Raw genomic sequence first — 25,712 nt, 5'->3', positions numbered from 1 at the left:
TCAATATCCTCACGATTTCTTCAGCAAACCAGAATGGGGTGCCCCTTCTAAGCATAAGCAGTGCAGTAGCACCATCATTGTAACCCACAGAGTGTTTGTGTGCGTGGGGTCAACATTGGTGGAAAGGATATTTCGGTCCTACCTCCCACTTTCAGGTACCCATCGAACATACAGAATGCGTAAAAGAGGATAACCAAAATGTACAACTGGCGCCCTTATATTTTCTATCATTTTTCGGTGCTACTTTTAAAGAATTACCCTGATTTACTGAGGAGATGGACTGTGTGGTGAAGGAGCACCCATAGAAAATATTGATCTTCAGGCTATACACAAAGAGTTAAAGTGTGCTCTCTTAAGACAGCCTGGTTCAACATTTTTATTGAAGAATAAAATAAATAGTACGTACCATATGACCATTATTATACAGTAAGGAAAAAGTAATATCAGTTATAAAAAGTAGTTAATAATATTTATAAAAATGTGATATAAAGACAGAAGTAAATGACAAAAAACATTGATTTTGTGAAAATTGCCCTTGACATATACCAATTAAGGCATATTGAATGCAAATATTTAGCATTATGAGAAGGGGAAAAAGAAAATGAAGAAGTATTGAAACAAAGAGTCTCCTCAGACTGTAAAAGATGATCAGTTTCGAGGATAAGGGTGAATATTGATTTATTGCTTTCCCTGACATAATCTGTGCTCTTGTAGACCAGTACACATATACCCTCAATATGGTAGACGGCAAAGACAACAGAACAGTAGTCCGTACCTAAGAGGACCAGACCTGAGCCACCTATTTCTTTCAGGGGAGGAGGACAAATGTATTGTCGTAACTGTGCATGCACCTAATTCAGATGTGTTTGATTTTTGAGTAGGGCTTGAAGAGACTGAGAGACATTCCCAAATAATAGACCTTGATACTGGGAAGTGATTTAATATAACTTTTAATGTCATTCTGGATAGGCAATATATTTGTAGGTTTAGCAGCTTCAGGTGTCATAAAAGTAAGATAAAATTGTGCAATCAATATCTGAGTGATAGTGATAGTGGGAGAGTTTTGCTCCCTGATGATAGAGGATATACTTTCTTTTCCTACCGATACTAAGCATAAACTAGAATAGAATAGATCAGTGTTTGAAATGTCATGAGTACAAAGGTGATAGTTGAGACAAGCACCAAAGTTTGTACTGGATAACAAGATTTGTCCTAATCACTTCTCCACTGTTGTCGTGGAAATGGAAAGAGAGGGCGAACACTGAGAAGTATTGTGTACCGCACTTTAACACAATGTATATCTGTACTAACAAGAAAATATCAATAAAGTTTGTTTTTTAAAAATGAGTACAAAGGTGATAGAAGGCATGATTTTTACATGTAAACATGTGTGTGACCTATGGCAGGAGTCCAGAACTATATTAAAAAAGTAATTCAACTTGATTCAAACTTGAGCTATGGTGGGGTGTGTTTGGGTCGGAGAACCATGAATGACATGACAGACCTCAATTCTGATGATGTATCTCTTATTGGTCTTTTTCAGATGATGGCTTGAAAGTTATCTTTAAAATTTGGAAATATTCACAAAAAAGTATGCCCATGTGGAAACAGGGTATGGTGTGATAGAAGCTCTTAATGTTGATTTAGAGTTTGGCTGACGGGTTACTCTATCAAGAGCTAGAGCATATAATGTACTTGTAATAAGCCGGAAAGGATATCCATTACTTTGTGATGAGTAATCTATCCGCCAAACATTTATTCTGGCCCTAATTAATTTGTCTAGAATCACAGGATGTTGAGTATAACATGTTATCTTATGTTATATTGTGAAACGGCATTATGTTCTGGCATGTTATGTTATGACATGTTATGTTATGGCAACATTTGGCATGCATGTTATTGCACGTTATGTTCTATCATGTTACGTCATGCTATAATATGACGTAATCTCTCTTGCTTGCAGGCTGCTAGCCTCGGGCAGGTCCTCCTCGCTCAGCTGCTTGAAGATGCCTTACCCTGGATCCCCGCTCTGCTAGAGGCGGAGCGACGAGCCTCGGACTTGGAAGTGATGCAGTCGAGAGCAGCAGTTGGCGGCCACAGCATAGAGGTGACATGAGAACGAAAGAAGCGATGGCAGATACAGGGCGTTGGGCAGGGAGTGGATAAGAAGACAAGGCAATCAGAGCTGGGCCTGGAGAGATTCACATAGGTCACAGACCGGTTATTATTGTGTACTTGGCCAGTTTATAAACAGGTCCTTGACAGGTGACATGCGGCCAGGGATAGGTCTTAGGCAGCAATGACGGCTAGTGACATTTGAAAGTGGTGGGGCAAATCAGCAGCAGCAGGTCTCAGGGCTCACGGCTGACAGGAATAACCCCCATGGCCCTGTACCCCGTGTCTCTGCATTTCACTGGTCCACAGATTAAAATTTAAGGAAGCACAGGTTGCAACAAGAAATGGATCAGGAAAAATGGCACACAAGCCAATATCCCTGTCGCATTAATTCTCAACCTTCCTACCAGATGTGGGAGACACAAGGTCCTTGCTATTTGGCAACAAGGCAGGCGTCACCTACCTAAACCACAACTGCAATCCAATACAAAAAAGTGACATTTATGAAAGATATTCCAGCAGATTCAGCAGAGCCATAATTGTGAAAGGGAGCTGGTCCAAATTATTTCTCCAATGGCTCTGTTGCCTTGTGTACACAGTGCTGTCCCCTCCCCAAGACAAAGCGAAGAGGAGAAAATGAGATCGCAATAATGGTGTCTAGATCTGTAGGCAGCAACTTGACCTATAGACAGCCTTCCCAGCTTTTTGTGTGGCTTCAAAAACATAAATGAAATGAAAATGTGTAAATTGCAACCTTTCCCTGCACTTTCAAACGTACCCTATGTGTCATGTCTAAAGCACAGCATGAGGCATCCTCCGTTGTAACTATTGATACAAAACACACAGAATACATATTTCCAGTGCTTGGTTCGCGTCACCATAAAAAGCAGTCAAGTAGAAAAGAGATCAGCAGCTCAGCTTAAGAAACAAAAGAAAATCAAGGGTGTGATGAAAACAAAGCCTGATTGCTGCTCTAACGCTCACGGCAGGGAGTGCAAATTCATTTTTTCCAGTGAGAATGGCAACTCTGTGGAACAGGCTGTCTGCAGGCATGGTTCCCGCAGTCGATGAGTCCAGTTTATTCAGCAATACGCACGTCAAATCAAGTTTATTCAATCAATACCATGATCATACACATACATATAAATACATGACATACAATAATTCATTGAAAATAAAACCATAAAAGAGAATAACAACATCTTCATAGTCCTGTACATGATTCAATAGTGGTATTATGTGATCATGAGTAAAATAAGTTACTTTTAAAATTACTTTAAAACCTAGAGTAAACATTTAAAAAATGCATCAGCATTAACAATAAGGCCATGGGCGTCATTATACACTGCAATCCCCTGAATAACCTCAGTGCATACTTTCCCTATATATTCAGAGTCCTGCTCCACTATATTATTTTGACAATTTAGACCTCTGCCACCAGGCATAGAGCAGATATCTGGACAGTGTAAAGACAAGCCACCTTGTTGTATCTGATCTAAATACACTTAGGGCATCTGAGGTACGTGAGAAGGACAGCAACTGACAAGCCGGGATAATCCAAGTTTTCCTCAGGGCGGCATAGACAGGACAGAAGAAAACAAAATGTTCAATTGTTTCTGCGGTAGTACTACAGGACGGACACATAGGAGTTACAGCTGCATTCGCCCAACTACTTTTCATGACATTCAGTGGGAGAACCCCAATCCTAAATTGTAAGTAAAGTGCTTGTGGCTGTGCGGCTCAACATCCTCCAAATAAAAGTCAAACTTAAAACAACTTTTTACATTTAAGAATCTGATGGTTAAAGTGCCAAGTTACCTAGTATCAGTGCAAGAAGAATCAATAGAATTCGAGTACCTTTTTTTAATCTGCGGAACCATTTTTTTTGTAATTGACTGCGGATCATCCAACATGGTCCCCAGCTCCAATTTAAAAAAAATACTCCTTAACCTTTTCAAACCAAACCAGACACCCTGACTGTCTTTGAAGAATTAACAGTTCCAAAATAACAATGGGAGAGACAGGGAGATTCAGGAACACTCTCTTGATCCCCGGTTAAATGTAAGTAAACAAGAAAAGAGAGGTTGAAGTCTCAAAAAAGCCACATAGATGGAGCGAAACAACGAGTGGAACTCACACCCTATTTGGGTGGAAAAGAAAGCCCTCACACACCGACCTAGTCAGTGTCATGCTTCATCATTGGGCCCCACCAAAGAGGCCGAATGCCTCTTTGGTGTGCTGCGACGCCAGAAGACTGCGGAGCTGGTTGTGTGAAATGGGCGTGTTGTGAGGTTAAATTAAAGGTCAAAAGTGTCTAAAGGGTATCTACAAAAAAGTTTAATGATTGATCCCTAGGACACGGATAAAAGGTTTATGTGTCTGAATTTAGTGCCAAAGGTAATGGATTGGTTAATTCAGAATCTACATTAGTCAGTCAACATGTTTCAGCCTTAAGGGTGGTTTCAATTTACCTAGGCATTTGTCAGGACAGAATTAAACCCCGGCGGTATGGACTCTCTAATCGTCCACCCTGACCTGGGGGCGTGAAAGTGAAAACATTATTTAAAAAGGTGATAAAGTGCATGAAAAAGGGGGAAGAGCGGAATGCTCATTCCAAAAATACTCCTAATTGCGGAGTGTTTCTGCACTTTAAAATATGGCGCTAACTGCACCTTGGGTCTCGGGAGGGGGGTTGGAGTGTACCTGGCACATCGCCCTCAACGCTCGCAGCCCGCTTGTGCACCTTGCATAGCCTCAAAACCGGACCCCGACGATTAACAGTTCCTCCACAGCGTCTTTTACTGAAATCTGGGTATTACTAGTCCAGAGTCTTATCCAAAACATAAGCACCTTAAGGACAGCGAAGTGACTAATTGACCTTACTCCAAGGTCAAGGCGTAGTGGTAATAAAGACGCATTCACTGCAAGATTAATAATTGATCTTAAAAATTTATTTTCCGTGACCTCTAGTTGATTAAGATGCTCCAACCCCCACAACTCAGCACCGTAAATGGCTGCACCCAATCCTTTTGCCTGATGTATTTCTAAAGTGGGATAAATTGGGTGGAAGGCTGAACATTTAACTCTCTCAACTATTGCACAGTCCACATGCTGAAGTGTCAGCATGCTCTTCTGGATTTGTAGAGTCCATGCCATATTATCGCTAAATTCTAATGCTCAAGTAATCAAAGACCTTGACCTGCTCTAGGAGTTGAGTACTCAACCTCACTTTCCCCTTGGTGGATTTATAGGGATTAAAAACCATACACGTTGTTTTTGAGCAGTTTATTTCAAGGCCCCCGTCTTTGCAAGCTATTGTAAATTTAGTTAACACATTCTGAATGCCCATTGGGGTTTTAGAAATGAGCAGCGTGTCGTCTGCGAATAACAGAGAAGCTGTGCGGCTGACGAAAGGATGTGGCATCAACGACTTTCATTGACTATTGACTGTTATTACTTTGAATTTTATGTTAACTTTGGGAGGCCATAACATGGATCAGGCTAAACTTAGCTCAGATGACATATTCAGAAAATTATGGCTGAACTGCTGGATTATACTTCTCCAAGTCCGTCGGTTGTTTAACACTCCCTGACTCCTTATTGGCCCATGATCTGTTTCTTCCATTTTGCGCTACGATGATCTTTCTCAACTTTGGTGGCCTACCTGTTGCTTTTAGAAGTAACCTCTATTTTTATTAACTGTATTTATTTGATACTATGCCACCATGTGGTTGTATTTAAGCGAAAGCTACCCTGTTCTAGAAGAAAACTTTTATACTAATAATTTTACTGCCTCATTTTTATTGCGAATGATGGGAGGAGCCTATTGAAAAATAGTTTCTAATGTTTTTAAGTTTTGACTCCGGCATGCTTTTATTGCCGAGCATTATTCTTCAGCCGAATGCCACGGAGTTCCTGGGTGAATCGTGTAAATGGGGAGAAATTAGGCCAGGATGAGTGGCCCGCATTGCAAATGTGTATTGATAAAGAAACGTTATTGCCTTTCTGTCTTACTAAACTTCGGTTAGGGCAGGGGAGTGTTGATATTAGGGAGGAATAGAATATGGATGATGGTATCCAAAAATGAGCGCACTCTATTCACCCTCCCAGGAGGAGAAAATGACATGGTTATGCTGCCGAAGTATTGACAGGTGATCATAATCCCAGCAAGTATGATTTAGCAAGCTAGATAACAATCCTAATCATCCTGAGCACTCTAAGCAATGCAGGCTCACGAGGATAGCACCGTAATCAGAACAGGCTGGCGGGGTGCCGTCCTATAGAATCTTAAACAGTACCAGCCCTAAAGGGCACCGCACACATTGCCACAGTAGTTTATGGCACTGAACAAAATTACTCTGTGTCGATATGCTCCTTGTGAAAGAACAAAATGCTGTCCCTTGCAGTGAAGCTAGCCGATAGAGTGAGACAGGATTTTAATAAACACAAAAGGTCATGGATAACGCCAGACCTGATTAGGCACCCATCAGTAAAATAAAGTCTGTCCAATTGGTCGCACACTGCTTGTCCTACCAGCTTGTTACCCCAAAGCATTGTGGTCCATGAAGTAAGCATCAGCGGGTGCGCCTCTGCCAGAGTCTTGAGCAAAAATCACTGTCGTGTTGGCCATCCCTGGACACGTGTTTTGAGGTTGTTACCTCTCGTCAGCAGGGACTAGGCATGTATGTAGGGGTGCTGCGTAGGCTGCCAAAAAATATTCTCAGGTCCGGTACCGCTCGTGGCACGCAGATGCGTAACCTGGGCTCGTCAGCCCCACCAGCTCAAGGGAGCCTGAATATAAAAGAAAGTCCAATTGGTCGCACACTGCTTGTCCTACCAGCTTGTTACCCCAAAGCATTGTGGTCCATGAAGTAAGCATCAGCGGGTGCGCCTCTGCCAGAGTCTTGAGCAAAAATCACTGTCGCGTTGGCCATCCCTGGACATGTGTTTCGAGGTTGTTACCTCTCGTCAGCAGGGAATAGGCATGTTTGTAGGGGTGCTGCGTAGGCTGCCAAAAAATATTCTCAGGTCCGGTACCGCTCGTGGCACGCAGGTGCGTAACCCGGGCTCGTCAGCCCCACCAGCTCAAGGGAGCCTGAATATAAAAGAAAGTCCAATCGGTCGCACACTGCTTGTCCTACCAGCTTGTTACCCCAAAGCATTGTGGTCCATGAAGTAAGCATCAGCGGGTGCGCCTCTGCCAGAGTCTTGAGCAAAAATCACTGTCGCGTTGGCCATCCCTGGACACGTGTTTCGAGGTTGTTACCTCTCGTCAGCAGGGAATAGGCATGTATGTAGGGGTGCTGCGTAGGCTGCCAAAAAATATTCTCAGGTCCGGTACCGCTCGTGGCACGCAGGTGCGTAACCGGGGCTCGTCAGCCCCACCAGCTCAAGGGAGCCTGAATATAAAAGAAAGTCCAATTGGTCGCACACTGCTTGTCCTACCAGCTTGTTACCCCAAAGCATTGTGGTCCATGAAGTAAGCATCAGCGGGGTGCGCCTCTGCCAGAGTCTTGAGCAAAAATCACTGTCGCGTTGGCCATCCCTGGACACGTGTTTCGAGGTTGTTACCTCTCGTCAGCAGGGAATAGGCATGTATGTAGGGGTGCTGCGTAGACTGCCAAAAAATATTCTCAGGTACGGTACCGCTCGTGGCATGCAGGTGCGTAACCCGGGCTCGTCAGCCCCACCAGCTCAAGGGAGCCTGAATATAAAAGAAAGTCCAATTGGTCGCACACTGCTTGTCCTACCAGCTTGTTACCCCAAAGCATTGTGGTCCATGAAGTAAGCATCAGCGGGTGCGCCTCTGCCAGAGTCTTGAGCAAAAATCACTGTCGCGTTGGCCATCCCTGGACACGTGTTTCAAGGTTGTTACCCCTCATCAGCAGGGAATAGGCATGTATGTAGGGGTGCTGCGTAGGCTGGCAAAAAATATTCGCAGGTCCGGTACCGCTCGTGGCACGCAGGTGCGTAACCCGGGCTCGTCAGCCCCACCAGCTCAAGGGAGCCTGAATATAAAAGAAAGTCCAATTGGTCGCACACTGCTTGTCCTAAATAAAGTCTGAAAAGTGCACCCATGTCCTTGCATTAAGTGCAGATATACAGCTTTCATGAATTCACAAGACTTTACAGAAGTAGGCCAATAAATGGTGCTCCTAGAAAATATTTGAGCTGCATTTTAGCATGAGCAAATATGCAGTTGTAGATTTGCTCCTGCGAAAATCTGAGTGTTTGCATGCTCACTTTCCCTCCAACCACTTTTTTTCCCCCAACCCTCGAAGAAGTTTTATATCTGCCATTGTCAGGAGTAAATTTCCAACCTTTCTAAGTATTGGAAAAGATTAGAGAAGCTTTGGTGAAACCCCTTAAAACATGCAAGTTAGTAGGTTTGCACAGACTCAAACTGGCACTCCAACCCTGGAACTGTTGCCTACCACTACCTTCAGCCTCAGTATGTAGATCTGCAGAAACGTGGCAACATAAGGGAATTGCTAGTATTCAAAACATACTGTGAAAGAAGCACTGGCATAATCAGAGAGGCTATTTCAGAGCTCTTATATAATGAGATTGCTGCCATATTTTGTCGATACATTACATGGCACAAAGGGACAAATGGATTTTGTCATAGGACAAGTAGATTTATGAAGCAACCTGCACATGGACATGTAGAGATTTGGGTTAATTCCACACCTCTGAGCAAGAAAAAAAGGGGGATAACTTCTGCAATAAAGGTGCGGCCAGGAGAGGGTCAGAGTCCTGGGCTGGGGTAAGCTTCGTGGCTGATTGGGAAGCAGGACAGAGGGAGACATAGGCCTGAAGCAAAAACTGTTTAAGAGGTAGCTCGCAAAGCTGGTGGTGTTAAACAGGTAGTGAGCCAAGGCCGGGGTCAAGATCTGGGTGTGAATATAATTTAGGGTTTAACAGCCCGATTAGAACAACGAGCTGGGAGCAACATGCACCTGCAACAGGTAGAGCTGAACGTTAGGATGTCCCCAGCTTTCACGATCTTAGGACTGCAGAAGGGTTCATTTCGAGAGAAACCACCGGCTAGGGGCAAATTATGAGTTTGTGTTTCTCCAGACCAATTAAAAGCAGTCAGCTGTATTATATAACATTGCCTGCAGAATGCTTTGAATATGGAAGAATTGACTATCTATAAGGTTGGTATGCGGCATAAGGTGCCCTGCCACCCTACTCTGGTAGGAAGGGAAAGTGGCAGGAACCTACAATTGCTACTGTCAGCATGGGAAATGGCGATACCCACACAGGTGCTAACCACCACATTGCTAGAAGTGTGACAATGTAGACTGTTCAAACACTATAAGCTATAAGAAGGGCTCGAGCGGCAGGCATGAGATGACTTATGGGCTTGGTTACAATCCTCAGGCAACTGTGTAACAAACTGATTGAGGCACGGTGCAGGGAATTAAACAAACATAACTTTCAGGAGGAATAGCTTAGAGGCAAGGTCTTGGCCAATTGGAGTCTCAAGCCCTCCCCCACCACATTGCAAGGTTGCCAGTATCACAATATGGAGGCGAGGCATTGGAAGCCCTATCAGAGGTTCTGGTCTACTGCAGGTGTGCAACTCATGGAAGTGTGTTGCACCACTCAGAATAAAGGTAATCAAGGGGAAAGAGTGGGTACAGGTGCTTGAACAGGCATGGCAAATCAGGCCCAAAGTTAGTAGGCTGGGAGACAAGTATTTAGATAGAGGAAACGCAGGCAAATTCAGTCAATTAGATGGTAATAATTGTGGGGCTTCGCTGCCTGAAGTGAAAAACAATAGAAGACCCCTGCCTTCGTTGGAGCCCACCTAGTGCTAGGGAATAGCAGTAGTGAGCAGTCACACGTCCAAATCCCACTGCTTCCCGCTATGGGAGCAAGCATTGCAATCGCTCACAACTGTCAGCAAGCACAACAGTACATTATGTGAGGCATGGGAACATAGCAAATTTAAGGAATATGTGGGTTTCGTACAGTGTCATCCCTGCCCATGCCCCAAAGCAGGAAAACTCACTAATCCAATCTGGGTACTAGTTAAGCTGGCCAGAGGAGCCATAGATACATGGCCTCCGAGGGGGGCACAGTGTATTGGGTAGGTATGGACACGCGCACAAAGCGTGGTGAAGGGTCGTAAATCTGGGGGCGGTGAATAAATCCAGACGGAAGCTGACCATCACCACGGCGAGAGTATGTAGGGCCAACGGCTGGGGCTGCGTGATGTGAGACACCGTTTCATCAACTTGAGATCCCCGGGTTGTCATTTGGACGACGGCGTACGCCTGACAGGGTGGGGGTTGGGTCGGGACATGTTCCTGCTACACGTCGTAGGGGTACTAGAGCAAATGGGTTTCTTGTGAGGAAGGAAGGGAAGGGAGAGCAGGTGGAGCTCCCTCCAATCGTAAAACCGTAGGAAGCGTGGCGAAAGAAACCCAGGTAAGATATACAAAAGAGAAAAATTACTAGAGGTAGATGGAAGGCTCACCCAGTGTCCTTGCGATGTCTGACGGCAGGGACCCTGAGGGAGCAAGGATGGCACGCAGCCACAGACAGAGTAGATGTGATGCTCCCACAGGGCCCTTGGGATGCCTCATGACAGGGGTATTGAGGGAGCGAAATGACAGGACACAGCCACAGGCAGAAAAGATGAACTGCTCACACAGGGCCCTTGCAATGTCACACGACAGGGGCCCTGAGGAGCAGGCGAGGGGCCAACCAAGGGTCCATGGCAAGAGGAATGGCATTTGCTGCCCGGGCAGGTCCTGACGGACATCCATTTAATTTGTTACCAAGTTGAAGCATGGAACTGCAAACACAGGGGCACCCACGAAATATACTGTCTGGGAGCACATAACGACAAGGAATGTACAAAGGCAATTATAAAGAGAATGAAAGTATGCGATAACATGGATGTTGATGAATAACCAATGAAACTGCGAAATGTACAACCATGTTATTTTTTAATAAACTGCGACCTTTTACGGCACCAAATCATGTTATCAATTTTGTAAATGAAAGGTATAGAGACACAGTTAAGTGGGCAGGGGGGGGGAGAGGGAGACTCACCCCTGAGAGGGGTTGTAAAAAAGTTATCAGTGCTTTGGGTGTAGGTACTAGTCCCTGGTAGTTCAAAAAGTCCAAATATTGGTAGTTAATTAGCATAGAATCTGAAATTGTTCTGAATTGCGAATCTTGCAAAATGCTGTCATTACAAGCTGTTAATGCCTGTGGATTTCCTAGGTATAGGCTGCAAGCAAAGCCAAGAGGCTGACTTTTTGTCGGCTGTACCTAGGGTGACCAACCATCCGTAATTTTCACGGAATGCCCGTAAATGATCTCTAATGTCCGTGATAGGTGTGTTAACGGATATCATTTGTCCGTAATTTTATCCTTTCCACTAAAAGGCAAAAGTGAATTACCCAATTGTGATTCCCAAGCTGAAGGGAGGGAGTCTCCTGTGCTGCATTCCGGAGGTCGGAGCTAACAGCTAGAAAGAAAGACGCCTTCTGAGCAGAGTGTCTGCTTTGCCAAAGAAATGCAATTGTGTGCAATTAGAAACTGCTAAAGCCTTTTTGGGCCCAGTATAGCCTTGAATTCATGTAGTCACGAGAAACGTCCTAATTAGAGAGGGTGTTTTGAAAAGTTATGGGTTATTACTGCAAAGATTGGTACATTTTGCGTGAAATTCCCTGACACACCGACCCATTGACACATAAAAAGGGAAACACATTTCTTTGAAATCATTCTCGGTAACGGATGTTCCTGCAATTATTCGTGTTGGGTGTCATTTTTTTTCCCTCTGAAGTAAAAATACGGTGTAGGTGCATGCTACAGAAACATTAACCGTCACCTTTGCATAACCCCCTTACACGCTTCTTTTGCTTAACCAAGCATTTCTTTATTAGCTTCTAATGGCGAGGTCTGTAGGGTTACAACACCTGAGAGGAATGCCTGAAAGAAAGTCCTTCTAGCTATTTCCTGAGGTGATTGGAATGGCTTGCTATGGGAGTTCACTGAGGGACAAAGGGGGTCAATTACAGGTGTTGGTGAAGTAAAGTAGAGCTGCATTGTTCTTGTAAAGGAGGAATGTCACTTTCCCCCCATTAATTTCTGATGCAGGCCTCTCTCACTATGTACACATCACCTCAGGACGAATATCCCTCGTTATCCCGTAGTCTTTTTCCCCACAGAGAATTACAACGCGGTTGTTACAACGACCGTGTTGTAATTCCGCATACCATTACCCCGCAAGTCGTAACAACGACTTGCGGAGGGGGGGGAGCTGGATGTTGGAATAGTCTAATTTACTATTCCAACTCCAGCGTGTGCGGACATTAAGGAAGGTGTTGGATTTTAAATCCAACACCTTCTCCCCCTCCGCAAGTCATTGTTCCGACTTGCTGAGTAATGGTATGTGAAATTATAATGCGGTTGTTGTACATAGACTTTTGAGAATATTTGATGACATTGGCATGCATTTTGAGATCTATTGTGACATCATTCACAGGATGGCCTGATTAAGAATGACAGAGTATTATGCATCAAGGGTTCCCTGTATCAGTTCAGATGGTACAATATGTTGCATGCATAGCCTTTCTTCTCTCTGTGAAGGTCTGTGTATATTCATTGTCTATGACTACAGCCCCTCTTAAATAAGTCTGAATCTGTGGTGAGCTCTAAGGATTGGAATGCCAACATTTATGACCAAAAAGTTAGTTGTGAGAGCTTGTCACAGCATTCAGGATATCTTTCTAATTCTTTGTGTTGTGCAAGAATATACATGGTTTTTGCAATCTACAGCATACACTCAAGGGCTTAAGAGGGTTAATGCATCCAGTTTTTTTTTTTTTTTTTTTAAAACATTTTTATTGTTGCAGTGCAATAATCACGAAGGGATTCAGTGACCTTTAGCAACATGGCTTCAACATTCAGCCATACTTAATCTTGAATGCACTTTACATTTTCTGTTTTAATAACTAAGAACTAGGAAAAAAGGGTCACTGAATAGAGATCTGGCATTCATTCCGACATTCAATCTCACAATGTACAATAGCTGAGCAGTAGTGCAACCTATACGTCATATGATTATTACGAAAGGTATCTCCAACAGGCATGCACAAAACATCCCATTCCACCCGCTACCCGCGTCCAACACACCCTCTCAGCTCTAGCTGTCCTCATCATCATCCCCCGAGCTGTCCATGTCTTCTTCCTCTGGTAGAGGCTCGCAAATATCCCCTCTATAGGCATTCCAGGGCAGCCATAGCTTATTCCACTTGCGTGGGTTAGATCTTTGCTTATACACCGCCCTTTCCGTTACCATGATCAAGTCCATGTTCTTACACCATTGGGCCAGGGTGGGTGTTTCTTCCGCCCCCCACTTTTGCGCTATATCGCGTTTTGCCAACATCATACCTATACCCACCCACTGCTTCCCATATGTAGATAAATCAGTAGGGCCCCACACATTAAGCAAGCAGAGCCTGGCCTCAGGCGCAACGGTCACTTGTAGAGTTTGAGCCATAGTGCGTGTGATTCTCCTCCAGTACGTCGTGACATGAGGGCATTCCCAAAGTGTGTGAAACAGTGTCCCCAGCGTTCCGCATTTGCGCAGGCAGTGCGGATCGTCGGCCCTGTGTATTTTATAGAGCAGAGTGCGTGTGTAGTAGACTCGATGTAGTATCTTAAATTGCACTAGTCTGAACCTTGCCGATATTCCGGCTTCCCTGGGGGAAGCTAGTGCGGCATTCCAGCTATTCTCATCTAAGTCTCCTACGTCCTCCTCCCACGCCCTTTTCAGTGTCTGCAACGGGTCCGGCAGGTTGTTCAGTAATTTACGATAGGTGAGTGAAGTAGCCTTGCTTTCCATGTAATCTGTCAACAGTCGGTCCTCTAAGGGAGCCGACTCTGGGACCGTGACCCCTGGTTCCAGCGCCGCCAACAATGCGTGCCGTATCTGTGTGTAACGGTAAGTCTCTGTTTCTCTCATGTCATACTGCTCCCTGAGCGCCGCAAATGGTACCACTTCCCCCCCCACCCATAGGTCTCCAACCGCTGAGATCCCGATGGTGTCCCATTGGTCAAATCCCTTACTGTGTCGTAGGCTACCCAGGGCTTTGGAGTCCCACAGCGGCGTCATGCGCGTGAGCACTCCATCCCACTTCAGTCGCGCTTGGGCTTTATGCCACAGCTGCACTGTGTGTCTAGTGGGACCTACCAGTTTCCTCAGCAGCCCTTTATCATAGAGAGGGGCCAGCAGGGTGGCAGTTCCAAGCTGTTTCCTATCCGCTAAGAGGGCCGGGTCATCCTGTCCAGTTTTGTTTTTGATGCTATTTTTTATTACTATAATATGGATAAAGCTTGTTCAAAACATACAATTTTCTAACAGATGGCAACATGTCAGAAAATATGTAGAGATTGGCAAGTCCCGTTTCTAAAAATACGGGTTATTGACATTCTGATTGGGGAAAATCATTAAAATGAACAATTTGTAAATGGCACTGTATGAGCCTGCATTGCTAGCCTACAGATGTTTGGTGCAAGCTTGCTCGCTCGTACTGACCAAATACCTTTCCTAAAGTGAAGGTGAGAGAATAAAAGGGAGATATAATGGGAAATATGTGAACAATAGTGATGGAAGAGACATGGGATGATATGATATGGGTATGAATATTCTATCTATTTTATTAATGTTGCACTAAATATAGAGTTTATACCTTTAGTGATGTACTTCCTGTGACATCACCAGTGTCAAAGGTCACAGGGCATCACTGTCGGGAAGACATCAAAGACCATATGATGTTACTTTCTGTGATGTCACTTGGGTCTAAGGGCATTGTGATGTCACTTCTGCTACCCCTGGCATTTCGGTGAATCGACGTCCATGGCACTTGGTAAAATCTGTATATTACGGATATCGATAATTTAGTAGCACTTTTTATCTTTAACCTAAATTTATATGTGCATTTAGTCGCAGCCTATATTTTACTGTGTGTTAATGCTCATTTAAAATAATGACTTAAACATTCACAGTGCTCTCAGGGATCTCCTAGCACAAAAAATACACAAGTCCCTTTTCCCTACTACACCAAACAGGATTCAATTATGTGGACCTCTGGTTGCACAGGTATACATCTGTAGTGAACACATTAACCAACAGAGGTTTCACAACAAACAATAGAACATTTTCTACTGATTAGTTTAATTTGTATTTATTTTTCATGTTAAGGTATGTATTATTTTATATGTAGTTACCTGATGGTGAGAGAGCAACAAAATAGTTATCAATATTTTGCTCTTTTTAGCCATGCCTTTGATTCCTTCCCTGGGCTACCTCACCCCATTCCCATGGAAGTATCTATACGTTATTTTAATGCACTTCAGCCGCTACCTTGAATAGCTTTGAGGTGTGCAAGCCAACAAACTAACAAAGTGAGTTCAGCCAAGGGTCTGGCTCAGATCTTAGAGCCTGTACACGAGCCAAGCCTTGATATGTTTGCTATGTAAATCATATAACAAACATAATGTAGAATGTGGTCAAATTCAGAAAAGGTGTATTTCTTCAGCATGTGAAGCACTGACGTTAGGAGATCACATTAAATAAAGCATACTAAATGAAATAAATAGGGTTTTGTACAACTGGTATTCTGAACTCATGCATTTGAAAATGCTTTCATATGCATTAATGGAAAACATGTAGGTGAAGTAAAATATTTTCCTAGGATCACACAATTCAAGTAGGGAAAACATGATTTATCCCGTTTTTCAAATTTAACTTTGTAAAAATTAGCCAGGACATGGGTTTTGTCTTTCCTTAAGTTAAGGCTTTGTTTTGATTTCTTTGTGCATTTTTCTGCAGTTTTTATATAGCGTAAACTTGACCCAAAGTTATTGGAGCACTTTACATGAGTACCACCTACATTACACAAGGTCACATTCATTGTTTATAGGTATAGGGAGATTAAGTGATTTACCCAGAATCACTGGATGTTGAGCCGATGGTGAGACTTGAACCTGGTTCCCTAGTTCCAAAATCGGCAGCCCTAGCCCCAGTGCCCCATCCTGGGTAGAGGGAAGGTGGTAGGAAGAAACCACATGAAAGCCTGGCTCGTATGGGCTTCAGGTTCCAACAGGACCTTGAGCTGAGCCAGAGCCAGGCTTCAGGCTCAAGCCTGACTCAACGTTTCAGTGGTTCGCCACATCTAGAATAGCTCCATAATGTCTAAACAGTCAGTGATATTAGCATATGGTGTCCTGCATTCCCTTATTTTCATTATGGACCTTTTTTATTAGATATTTTGGCAGATTAGCCGGTGATCTGTATTTATTTAACATAGTATTCTGTTCAATTTACAGATTTGTACAAAGCACTGTCTTCTGGTTTTAAAGGGGATTGCAAAAAATACATTAATCTAGTCAGTGACTTAAGTGCACTATGTATTACCAGGAAGCCTGGGTTCAAATCCTGGATTTCCTGCACGGATAAGTTGTGTGATCTTAGTCAAATCAATTTATTTCATGTGTCTAATGTACTTGATATTGACATTTTAGAGCACTTTCAAGTATATCCGTTTAAGATGGACTGTGAACAATGTACTTTTATTGTTTTGTATGCTAAAAACCGAATAAAGTGTTTTTGATGATGACTGTGAACAAAAAAAAGCGCAGTGTTTTATGAGCCTGGAATGTTCCACCATTCATAACAATATTATTGGTCATGATGTAAGGGGCACCAGATAATTGGCTCACTCAGTTCACTCCTATTGTAGTCAAGATGGAGGGTTAATGAATGTTTTGAAGTTCATGTTTAGAAACTTTCATTTAAGATAAATGTCAGTGCAATGTTGTGGCCTAATGCACTAAAATGAAACACTACCATATGTTTAAAAAAAGATTTTATTGTTGAATGGCAAAAGAGATTACATAGCATGAAAGTAGTCGGGCATGTAGCAATAGATTCTATCATGCAATTACAGAGGAACAGTGCTGGGCTATTTATGAATAGTTAGCACACTATTTTTATATTTTTCTTTTACATGAATGGAACCATAATAAACTGTCCTCCGTCACAACCCCTGCCCAGTAGCCGCTGCTTTAGCTATTAGCATAGGGAAGTACAGCAAAGAACACTGTGGAGCTGAAAAGTAAGTGTTCTAGAGGGGAAATTATGACAGTGTGTGGGAGATAGGTCCCCCTAAACCAGTGCCTTGAGTAGCTGACTAGTTGTGGCAAGAACAACTACTATGAACAAAGCGAAAGTGCATGCTTCGGGGTGGATTATGGGCTGAGGGTATCATCCTTGGTGCAGTCTTTAGAGCCCTGCACCAAAAGTTCCCATGCCTGTGAAATAAAATGTTTTATCAGGCCGGCTCATTCCTCCCTGTGTAATAGGATACTTTCAGATCAAAGCCAAGAGAGCGAGAACTTGGTCCAACTTATGATAACCAGAGAAAGTGAATATTTCCAGAGTAGTGTAATATTGCGTTTTTCTAGTAGAAGAGCCAGGCCGAGGAACTTGATCGAGAGTTTCTTGAACTTCAGGCAGAGGAATGCGCACAATAGGATTGCTTGTTAGTACACAGCCCATTGCAGTTGACTGCACCTCCAAAACTCTCTTCTAGTATGAAAGGAGTGTGGGGCACGACCAAAGAATATGAGGCAAATTGATATCAAATCGCAGACAACAAGGACATGCAGCTGCAACTCCCTGGTATATTTTAATTCGAATAGGTGTAAGGTATGCTCAGTTCAGAATATTTAATTGAATGTACTTAACACGGGAGCCACAGGATACTTTGTGGGGATTTTTCAATATTTTGGCCAGTCCACATCGTGCAGAAGTTTGGCCACGCCAGTCTCCCAGTTAGTACAGAGAGAAGAACTGTATTGGTCCCCATGTTTCCGGAAAGCTCTGTACACTCATCTTATCAGTTTCCCTCCAGTTCCTATGGCGTAGAGCATCTGGTACTCTTCATGTGGGGGCGGACATGAAATAGGGCATTTAATGATTGCTTAAGGTGTCCGCAAGAAACGGATTGGCCTGGGTGAAGAATCTAGTCTGCCAAAAGGGTTTGGAAATCTAGTAGCTCACTGTCAACAGACAAATACACCAATTTTGAGAGGCCTGCAGCATGCGCCTGCTGAAGCTGCCTTGAGCGAAGTCATCTTGTGCATGTGGGAAGTCCTAGCAAAGGTATGCAGGAGCGTATAGTTTCTTTGTGTTAGTGAGTTTACAGCCACCAAACAAGCTGTACAGCTATATAGAATAGCATTCTATGTCTAGAAGGGCTAATCCGCCAGTAGTCACAGATAGCTTTAGAGTGGTAAGAGCTACCTGGTGGTTCCCTGGTCCCCAAATCAGACGTGGGACGTGTTGAAGTGTCTGAAGAAGAAACGAGGGTTGAGCAGGTGAAGGTTTTCAAAACAATACATTAACTGGGATAGCACCACCAACTTCACCTGTGCCATGTGGCTCATTACTGAAAGTGGAAGAGAAGATCAAAACGCAAACTGGGCTAGGTATTGAAAGATATCTGACTCTCCATTCAATCTGGGGTCTAATTTTATAGAACGGAGAAAAACTACCATACGTTAAAGAAACACTTTTTACGATATAAAATCTTTAGTACATTCTTAAATGTTGCTTGTGTAATTTACAAATAATGTACTTTTGAACTTAAGGGTGAGCCAGATCACTGTGTTGACCTTGACTCGACTGCAGAATCATTTTAAGACATGGACAGAGTGGGCGATTGCCCAGCACAACCTACCAAGGGGTCTCACCCCTGTTCACCCTTCAGACGCACGATCAGCAGCTCATTGTACTAGCAAAGTTTGCCAGGATGGGTGGGTGCTGCTTGTTCAACCACTTGACAGTGCCACCTCTGTTTCTCCTCTCTCTGCTGAGACAAATTCCCAGGTACACACCTTTCTTTTTCCTCCAGTCCATAGCAATAATCCTTTAAATTAGTTGCTGTTGATCTCCCATCTAATCTTGATTTCATCTTGGTGTTTAGTTCTATTTGTCTGGTATTCTGGGCTCCCAGTTTTGAGCTAAATGTAGAATCCCGGATGCCCCATCTAGTGCTATGAGACTACAGACATGTTGTGGGTACCTCACATCCTGACATTGGGTGTGCAACTGTCGCCAACACCATCTGCTCTGCCTTATAAATTCTTTTTTTTAGGTTTATGTTGGCTGGAGGTTGAGGTGAGGCAGATGTTTTTGTTTAACTTGTCTAAACTAGAAGATGGTCACTTACCTTAATGTTTCCCAAACTGTTGGCGAAAGGTTCTTTGAATATTTAGAAGCATAATCAAAATTTGCAATTTTACTGTTGCTTTTCTCAAGAAAGTTTGGGTAAATCTGGATAGGGGTGATGTACTTGACACCGTGCTAAAGTTCAGTCATTTACTATTGAACAAGGAGATAATGTGCCACCTGAATGTAGCATACCTAGAGGCAATCACATAAAGACCATAGTAAATAGATAGTACTATGTAGAATGTAGTAAATAAATGCATTGATAGAATAGTGTGGTATTGTCCTGAGTTTTTGTCCTGAATTTTGACCCTTTTGTCCTGAATTTTTTACAGTCCTGTCCAGAATTTGCCTCCATATCAGTTGGTCACCCTAGTTGTACACCTAAATTGAACTTTAACGACAACATAGTTTTTTTCTGTACCATTCCTTTTAGGACTCGCCGGATATAGCACATGTTCTGTCGCTTGGAGACATTTTGTTAAATGAAAACAGCTCGGAGATCATCCATTGCTTACCATTTGTTGTTTTTATAGTTACTCTTTTATGCTGGACCTTGATCGGTCAGCGTATGCTGGTTTCACTTTTCCTTTATTTGTTTCTCCCTTCCATGGAGCATGGACCAAGTTCTGATTGATTCTGTTTGATTAGTGTCCTTCTGCTGCTTGTGCTGGGATTGGGATACTTTTCTTTTCCTATCCTTTCCCTTCATCCTTGTTGTTTCTTATTCCCCCATCCTCTCTCCTGCACCGGTAAATGTAGCTTCACCCTACCACCACTCTACCACCATCCTATTGCCACCACCCAACCACTGTGCTGCCACCACCCTTCTACCACCACCAACCCCACCAATCTACCACCACCTGCCTACCACCACCCAAATCACCACCAACCCTCTCTACCACTACCCCAACACCCTGTACCATAACCACCACTACCCTACCACCACAACTCTTTAGCCACTACTACCCTCACCACCAACCACACCATCATCACCCTAACTACCACCACCCTAACCATCACCACCCTACCACCACCACCCTAGCCTATCCACTGCCACCCTATTAATCACCAATACCAGCCTCGGCCCGACCAGGTAAGAGCGGTGGGGCCGGGTGGGGGGGATTTCTACAGACGATGATGAGGAAAAATGTATTATTTATTTCATTTTCCCTCGTGGTCATCTGTGGAATTCCTCCCCAACCCAGCCCCACTGCCCCACCGCTCTTACCTGCACGGATCACAGCTGACCACCAACTTCACCACCCAACTCTAACAATCACCACCCTTTGGCAGAAAAAAGGCCACTGAACGTCTTGCAAGCAGGCACATACATGGTGCACACACTTACAAAATGGCAGGGCTCCTGTAGCTGCATCGTAGCACCTTTTTTTTCCTTTCCTCTTTAGCCATGCTGCACAGGATCGTGAAAAACTATTGCCAAGCCAATTTTTCCCAAAGGCGAGAACTATTGGCTTTGCCAATGCTTGTTATGTTTTTTATTTTGTTGGGGTTGTTTAGTGATAGAAACAGAAGTTTGGTAGCTAGAAAGCAGCTGTGTTCTGACTAACTCAAAGGCGGGCAAAAGCACTAAATTACTCTGCATAGTTTTACTTATTGCAAGCTTATATCTCTGATTCTCTGAACTGTCCGGGCTTCACTGCTGATAAATCTTCCATGTATATGTTGCACGTTAGTATCAACATTAGGCAAACATTTTGCTGTTTCAAAGAAACATAAGTGTAAGGGGCTTTGGTCAAGTGGACCTAAAAGTAAACACGTATTGGCAAAGCCAATTGCAATAAAAATGTCTGCTGCAGACAAAACAAATAATGCATGGTGTATACAATGCATGGTTGAGCGAAACAAAAAAAATTGTGATGACTAAGTGTATTTTTGAGATGTGAAATAGTTGCGTTTTGCATTGGAGCCATAAAGATACACTCAAAGAGCCAATGGAAAGAGGAAGCGACTAAATTACTTGTCTAACCTACAAACTATATTTTTAGGTTGAAGCAGTCACATCTGATGCCTACACAAAGTAAGCTAAGTTTATTTCTCTTTAGCTAGATTCAGGTCACAGGTGGCTCAGTGACATCATTCATATGTTAAAGAACAATCGTTGATTGTCTTAAAATTGTAGTTATAGTCTCAGAGATGACAGGCGAGTGTCCTAGGTGGGCTAGGAACATATCATGTCCAAGAGGGTCCATACAGCATCAACGTGTGGTCAGAGAGGCTTCTAGGATGGATCAGAGAGGTGTCAAGGTCATGGTAGGCAATGAGCAGTACAGATGCAAAGAGGGACAGAAGTTCCTGATTTGGAACTGCAGCATTCGAAGATTTTCCATGATTTGTGCCTTATTCCTAAACCCTTCGTATTTCATGGGTTAGGATGTGTGGAGCAAGTTCTACGGGATTACATTTTTCATCAGTTCTTTGACCACCGTTGTACCTCATGCTTTCTCCATGAATATCCACAAACTTTTTGTCTTCCTCCGCCTGTTTTTCTGACCTTCTGTTTGTTGCCTTTAGAACTATGGGCACTTTACCAATGCTAATCAGTGCTGAAGTGCATGTGCTTTCTCCTCTAAACATGGTATTATTAGTTTACACTACACCTGTTTGTCATATTTCATTTATTATAAGTCCATTTTAAGGTGGTATCCCATTTACCTAGGGCTTGTAAATGTAATGCTACTATTAGGCCTGCAGCACTGCTTGTGCAACCCACAGAAGTAGCCTTTCAAACCTGCCTCAGGCCTGCCACTGCATGGACTGTGTGCAGTTTACTGCCACTCAACGTGGCATTTAGAACTACTTGTGAAGCCGTAAATACCCCTTTTTTTTTAACACATAGGTCACCCCTAGGGTAGGCCATGGGTAGCTGTATGGGCAGGGTGCTGTGTAAGTAAAAGGTAGGCATATTTGATTTACTTATAAGTCCCTTGTAAAGTGGTGTCCCATATGCCCAGTGCCTGTAAATTCAATGCTACTAGTGTGCCCGCAGCACTGCTTGTGCCACCCACAAAAGAAGCCTTTTAAACCTGCTACTGCAGGGCCTGTGTACATATTTTACTGTCACTCAACTTGGCATTTAAAACTACTTGCCAAGCCTTAATCTCCCCTTTTATTACACATAGGTCAACCTTAAGGTAGGCCCTAGGCATCTCTAAGGGCAGGGTGTTGTGTAAGTAAAAGGTAGTCCATGTAATTTTATGTTTTAAATGTCCTGGTAGTGACAAATAGCCTATTTCGTTTTTCACTGCTGTGAGGCCCACTCCTATCATAGACTAGCATTGTTCCCGATCAGAAAGGAGTGGTATTGCCATGCTTGGTATGCCTAGAATGTCAGTGATAAACCACACTTACTGGTGAAGTTGGATTTGACATCACTATTTTAGAAATGCCACTTTTACAAAGTGGGGATTTCTCTGTGCTTATAACTCTGTGCTTTGCAGCCTGTCTCCAATACACATCTGGGCTGGTTGACAGCTACATTTTGTGCATTATCTCCAAACAGCCACAACACAGGGAGGGCTGGGTGTGGCAGGGTATACATCTGCATTCATAAACATACTGATAGACTTTCTGGGATGGAAGAGGAAGAGGTGGTTCACACTTTATATTTATATAGGTTGTGTCCTGCCCTCACACAAAGGGCTGATTCACCCCCTACTGATCGTCTGGAGCCAGGGCTGGGTTGAAAGGAATTGTTGCACACATCTAAGGGTTCCTTTGAAGTCACCCCTTGACCAAAGACATTTTTGAGTATAAGTACTGGGGCTCTGACTACATGTTTTTAGCCATTGTGTGGGACTTGTAACCAGACAGTGTTGACTCTACAAACTGTGCATTGCCAGACGACTGCGGTGCTGCCAAGAGGAACCACCATTGGGACTACTTGCTGTGTTGTGCTGGACTGCTGCCTGCTGGAGGGACTGCCTCTCAGCAATTGGACTTTTGGTCTGGCCTGCCTGCTACTCTCTTTGTGCTCCAAGTGTTCTTTAAGGACTTGTTGGCTTGCTCCCCGTTTTTGCCATTTCAGGATCACCAGATTGTGCCTTGAGCACCTCTGCCGTGGGACTCTGTCTCGGTGAGTCTGGCAGCAGCATGATCTCACGAGGAGCTGTTTTTGAGGGCACCCCGGGAAAAGTTGTTACAACTCAGTGCATGGTGAGCGTGGATTCCAACTGACCCTATGTTTGCTCCCTGTGTTCCAGCCCCCAAATCAGAGTGTGATGAGCATTACTCATTTTTCTGTGTTGCCCAATCAGCGTGTGACTGATATACCGTGCTGCACAAAGGGAGCCACTTCCTGGGCATCCAGACATTGCCACGCCAAAGAGTTGAGTGTCTCCCATCCATGGTACTTGGCTGCATGGGCTGTGCATGCTAAGCTGCATTTAGTTCAAGCAGAGTTGCTGAGGCAACCAGAAGAAGCTTTGTGTTGTCAACGCTGATGGGACCCGCCCCCCACGGGAAGCCTGGCTCACCAATGCTCACAGCACAACCCAGAGGAGCCCTCCCCTTTCCCGATTGAAGCCATGTCAGAAGAGACCTCAGAGGTGTCTGGGCCAAAAGGGGCTGCACTGTGTCTTCAGCAGCTGCACAGCGTGCTTGCACTTGGCTAATCTGCACACAGGGGACCAAGTTAGGCCTCCCCGCTAGGATCTTCAGTGTGTACCCCCCATTGGGCCATACCATGGGTACTTGATCTGTCATGGCATCTCGGGATGAGACCTCGACGGAGGTCCCCAATCGCCACTAGAAACTAGCTGTCATTAGGGACAGAACTGTTGTGGCAGGAGTTTCTGTAACAAGGCCAGTAGGTGTGCAAGTGCTTCAGGGCCCTATGTTTTAGGCCTGATGCCCTGGAAACCCATAGAAATGGCCATAACCAGGCTAGAGGGAGCTCAGATGCTTTTGCGCCCGCTTTGGTTGTATTTTGTGATTTATATTCTTTTCTTGAAAATAGGTGTCTGTCTCTTAAGATACTGCGTTCCTGTGAAAACTAGCTATGTGTCACATGATTGCAAAGTAATATTTATGTAATTCACAGTATTTACTGATGTATGTCATTTTTAGTCATGCCTTGCTCAGGATAACGAGTACTACCTGAGTAACTGCATAGTGAGCACAGTAGTTTTGATTCATGTCGTTTTGTCTGGTTTTATGTACAGTATACTATATATTTGTATATATAAGCCTTTGTGGAGTCTCTATTGTGGTGTATTAATTGTACTGCTTTGTGAGTGTGTTGCACAAATGCATTAAAACCAAATCAAAAAGACAAGAGGGAGCGACCCGACAACCAAGTGGCTGGGTACTGATATAATCAAAAAAAGGAGAGCCCCTTAAGCAAAAAGCCTTGCATAATAATGATGTCTAAATTCAAACACTCCTCATTCACTCCAGTGTCAAAATTCAGAATATACATGAACTAAACATAACATAAATTGTGTAAAAATTAATAAAATGTATCTGATGTTGAGTTTGTTTGTGAATTTATTATACAGTTATAACAATATATATTTAAAAATAGAATAACATAAAATCACAAATTCATAATATTAAAAACAATGTTTCCTTAATGATATACATAATATAAAATGTATACATAATAGATAAAAAACAGTGAATCAATTGAAAACCATCATGAAGTATTAATCCGATTAAAATCAAATTATTGGTGCAACTTATATCAACTGATAACACCCTTAATAGTTCCTCAGATTTAATGGTGAGAGAAAATGCGTCGACGCGTTTCGGTGTTGTTGCTCAATATTGCACCACCTTTGTCAAGACGAAACTATACGTTGTCTCTTATTCGAAAAATACCTCTGAAATACAATGAAAAACACAATAAACTCTACCATCAGAGTGCATACACAATATTATGTAACAATTTCTAACAGATCCCCAATTGTGAACTTCTTAAAAAATCACCCTTTGGATTGGATATATTTTAAAACAATCCTCATCAAATATATCATAATTGATGAACAATTTACTATGACTTATTCCTGTATTGAAGATGTACACTATATAGACATTCAATCTATTTCATTATAGAAACACATATTTTGCATGACACATTATTATTATCAGTAAAACCTATGTTTATCCTAATTTAAAAAAACAACACAAGTTGTAAGTAATTCCAACCTTTGACACTACTTGCTCATACATTCATTTCTCACATACGATTGACCTAGAGAATATATATATATACCCACACGTGAAACTGTTTGACCATGGTATATATTGGTCATAACTTGTGTCGAATGATATTACTAACTTATTCTTACATACCATTCAGAAAATTCATGAA

The 25,712-nt window shown here is 43.2% G+C and overlaps 1 protein-coding gene across 1 annotated transcript in view; it reads left to right on the top strand.

Moving 5' to 3' along the window:
* LOC144773298 (uncharacterized) overlaps nt 1-25,712 on the top strand; it is a 247,026-nt gene that overhangs the window by 115,472 nt on the left and 105,842 nt on the right. Inside the window, exon 11 of the mRNA XM_078658242.1 lies at nt 1,964-2,107. Coding sequence (XP_078514368.1) covers nt 1,964-2,107 — 144 coding nt within the window. The remainder of the gene's footprint in view (nt 1-1,963; nt 2,108-25,712) is intronic.

Source organism: Lissotriton helveticus, chromosome 1_1 (genome assembly GCF_964261635.1).
Source record: "Lissotriton helveticus chromosome 1_1, aLisHel1.1, whole genome shotgun sequence".
Classification (NCBI taxonomy): domain Eukaryota; kingdom Metazoa; phylum Chordata; class Amphibia; order Caudata; family Salamandridae; genus Lissotriton; species Lissotriton helveticus.
The sequence above is the reverse complement of the archived record's forward strand: the minus strand, read 5'-3'. Positions and strand labels throughout refer to the sequence as shown.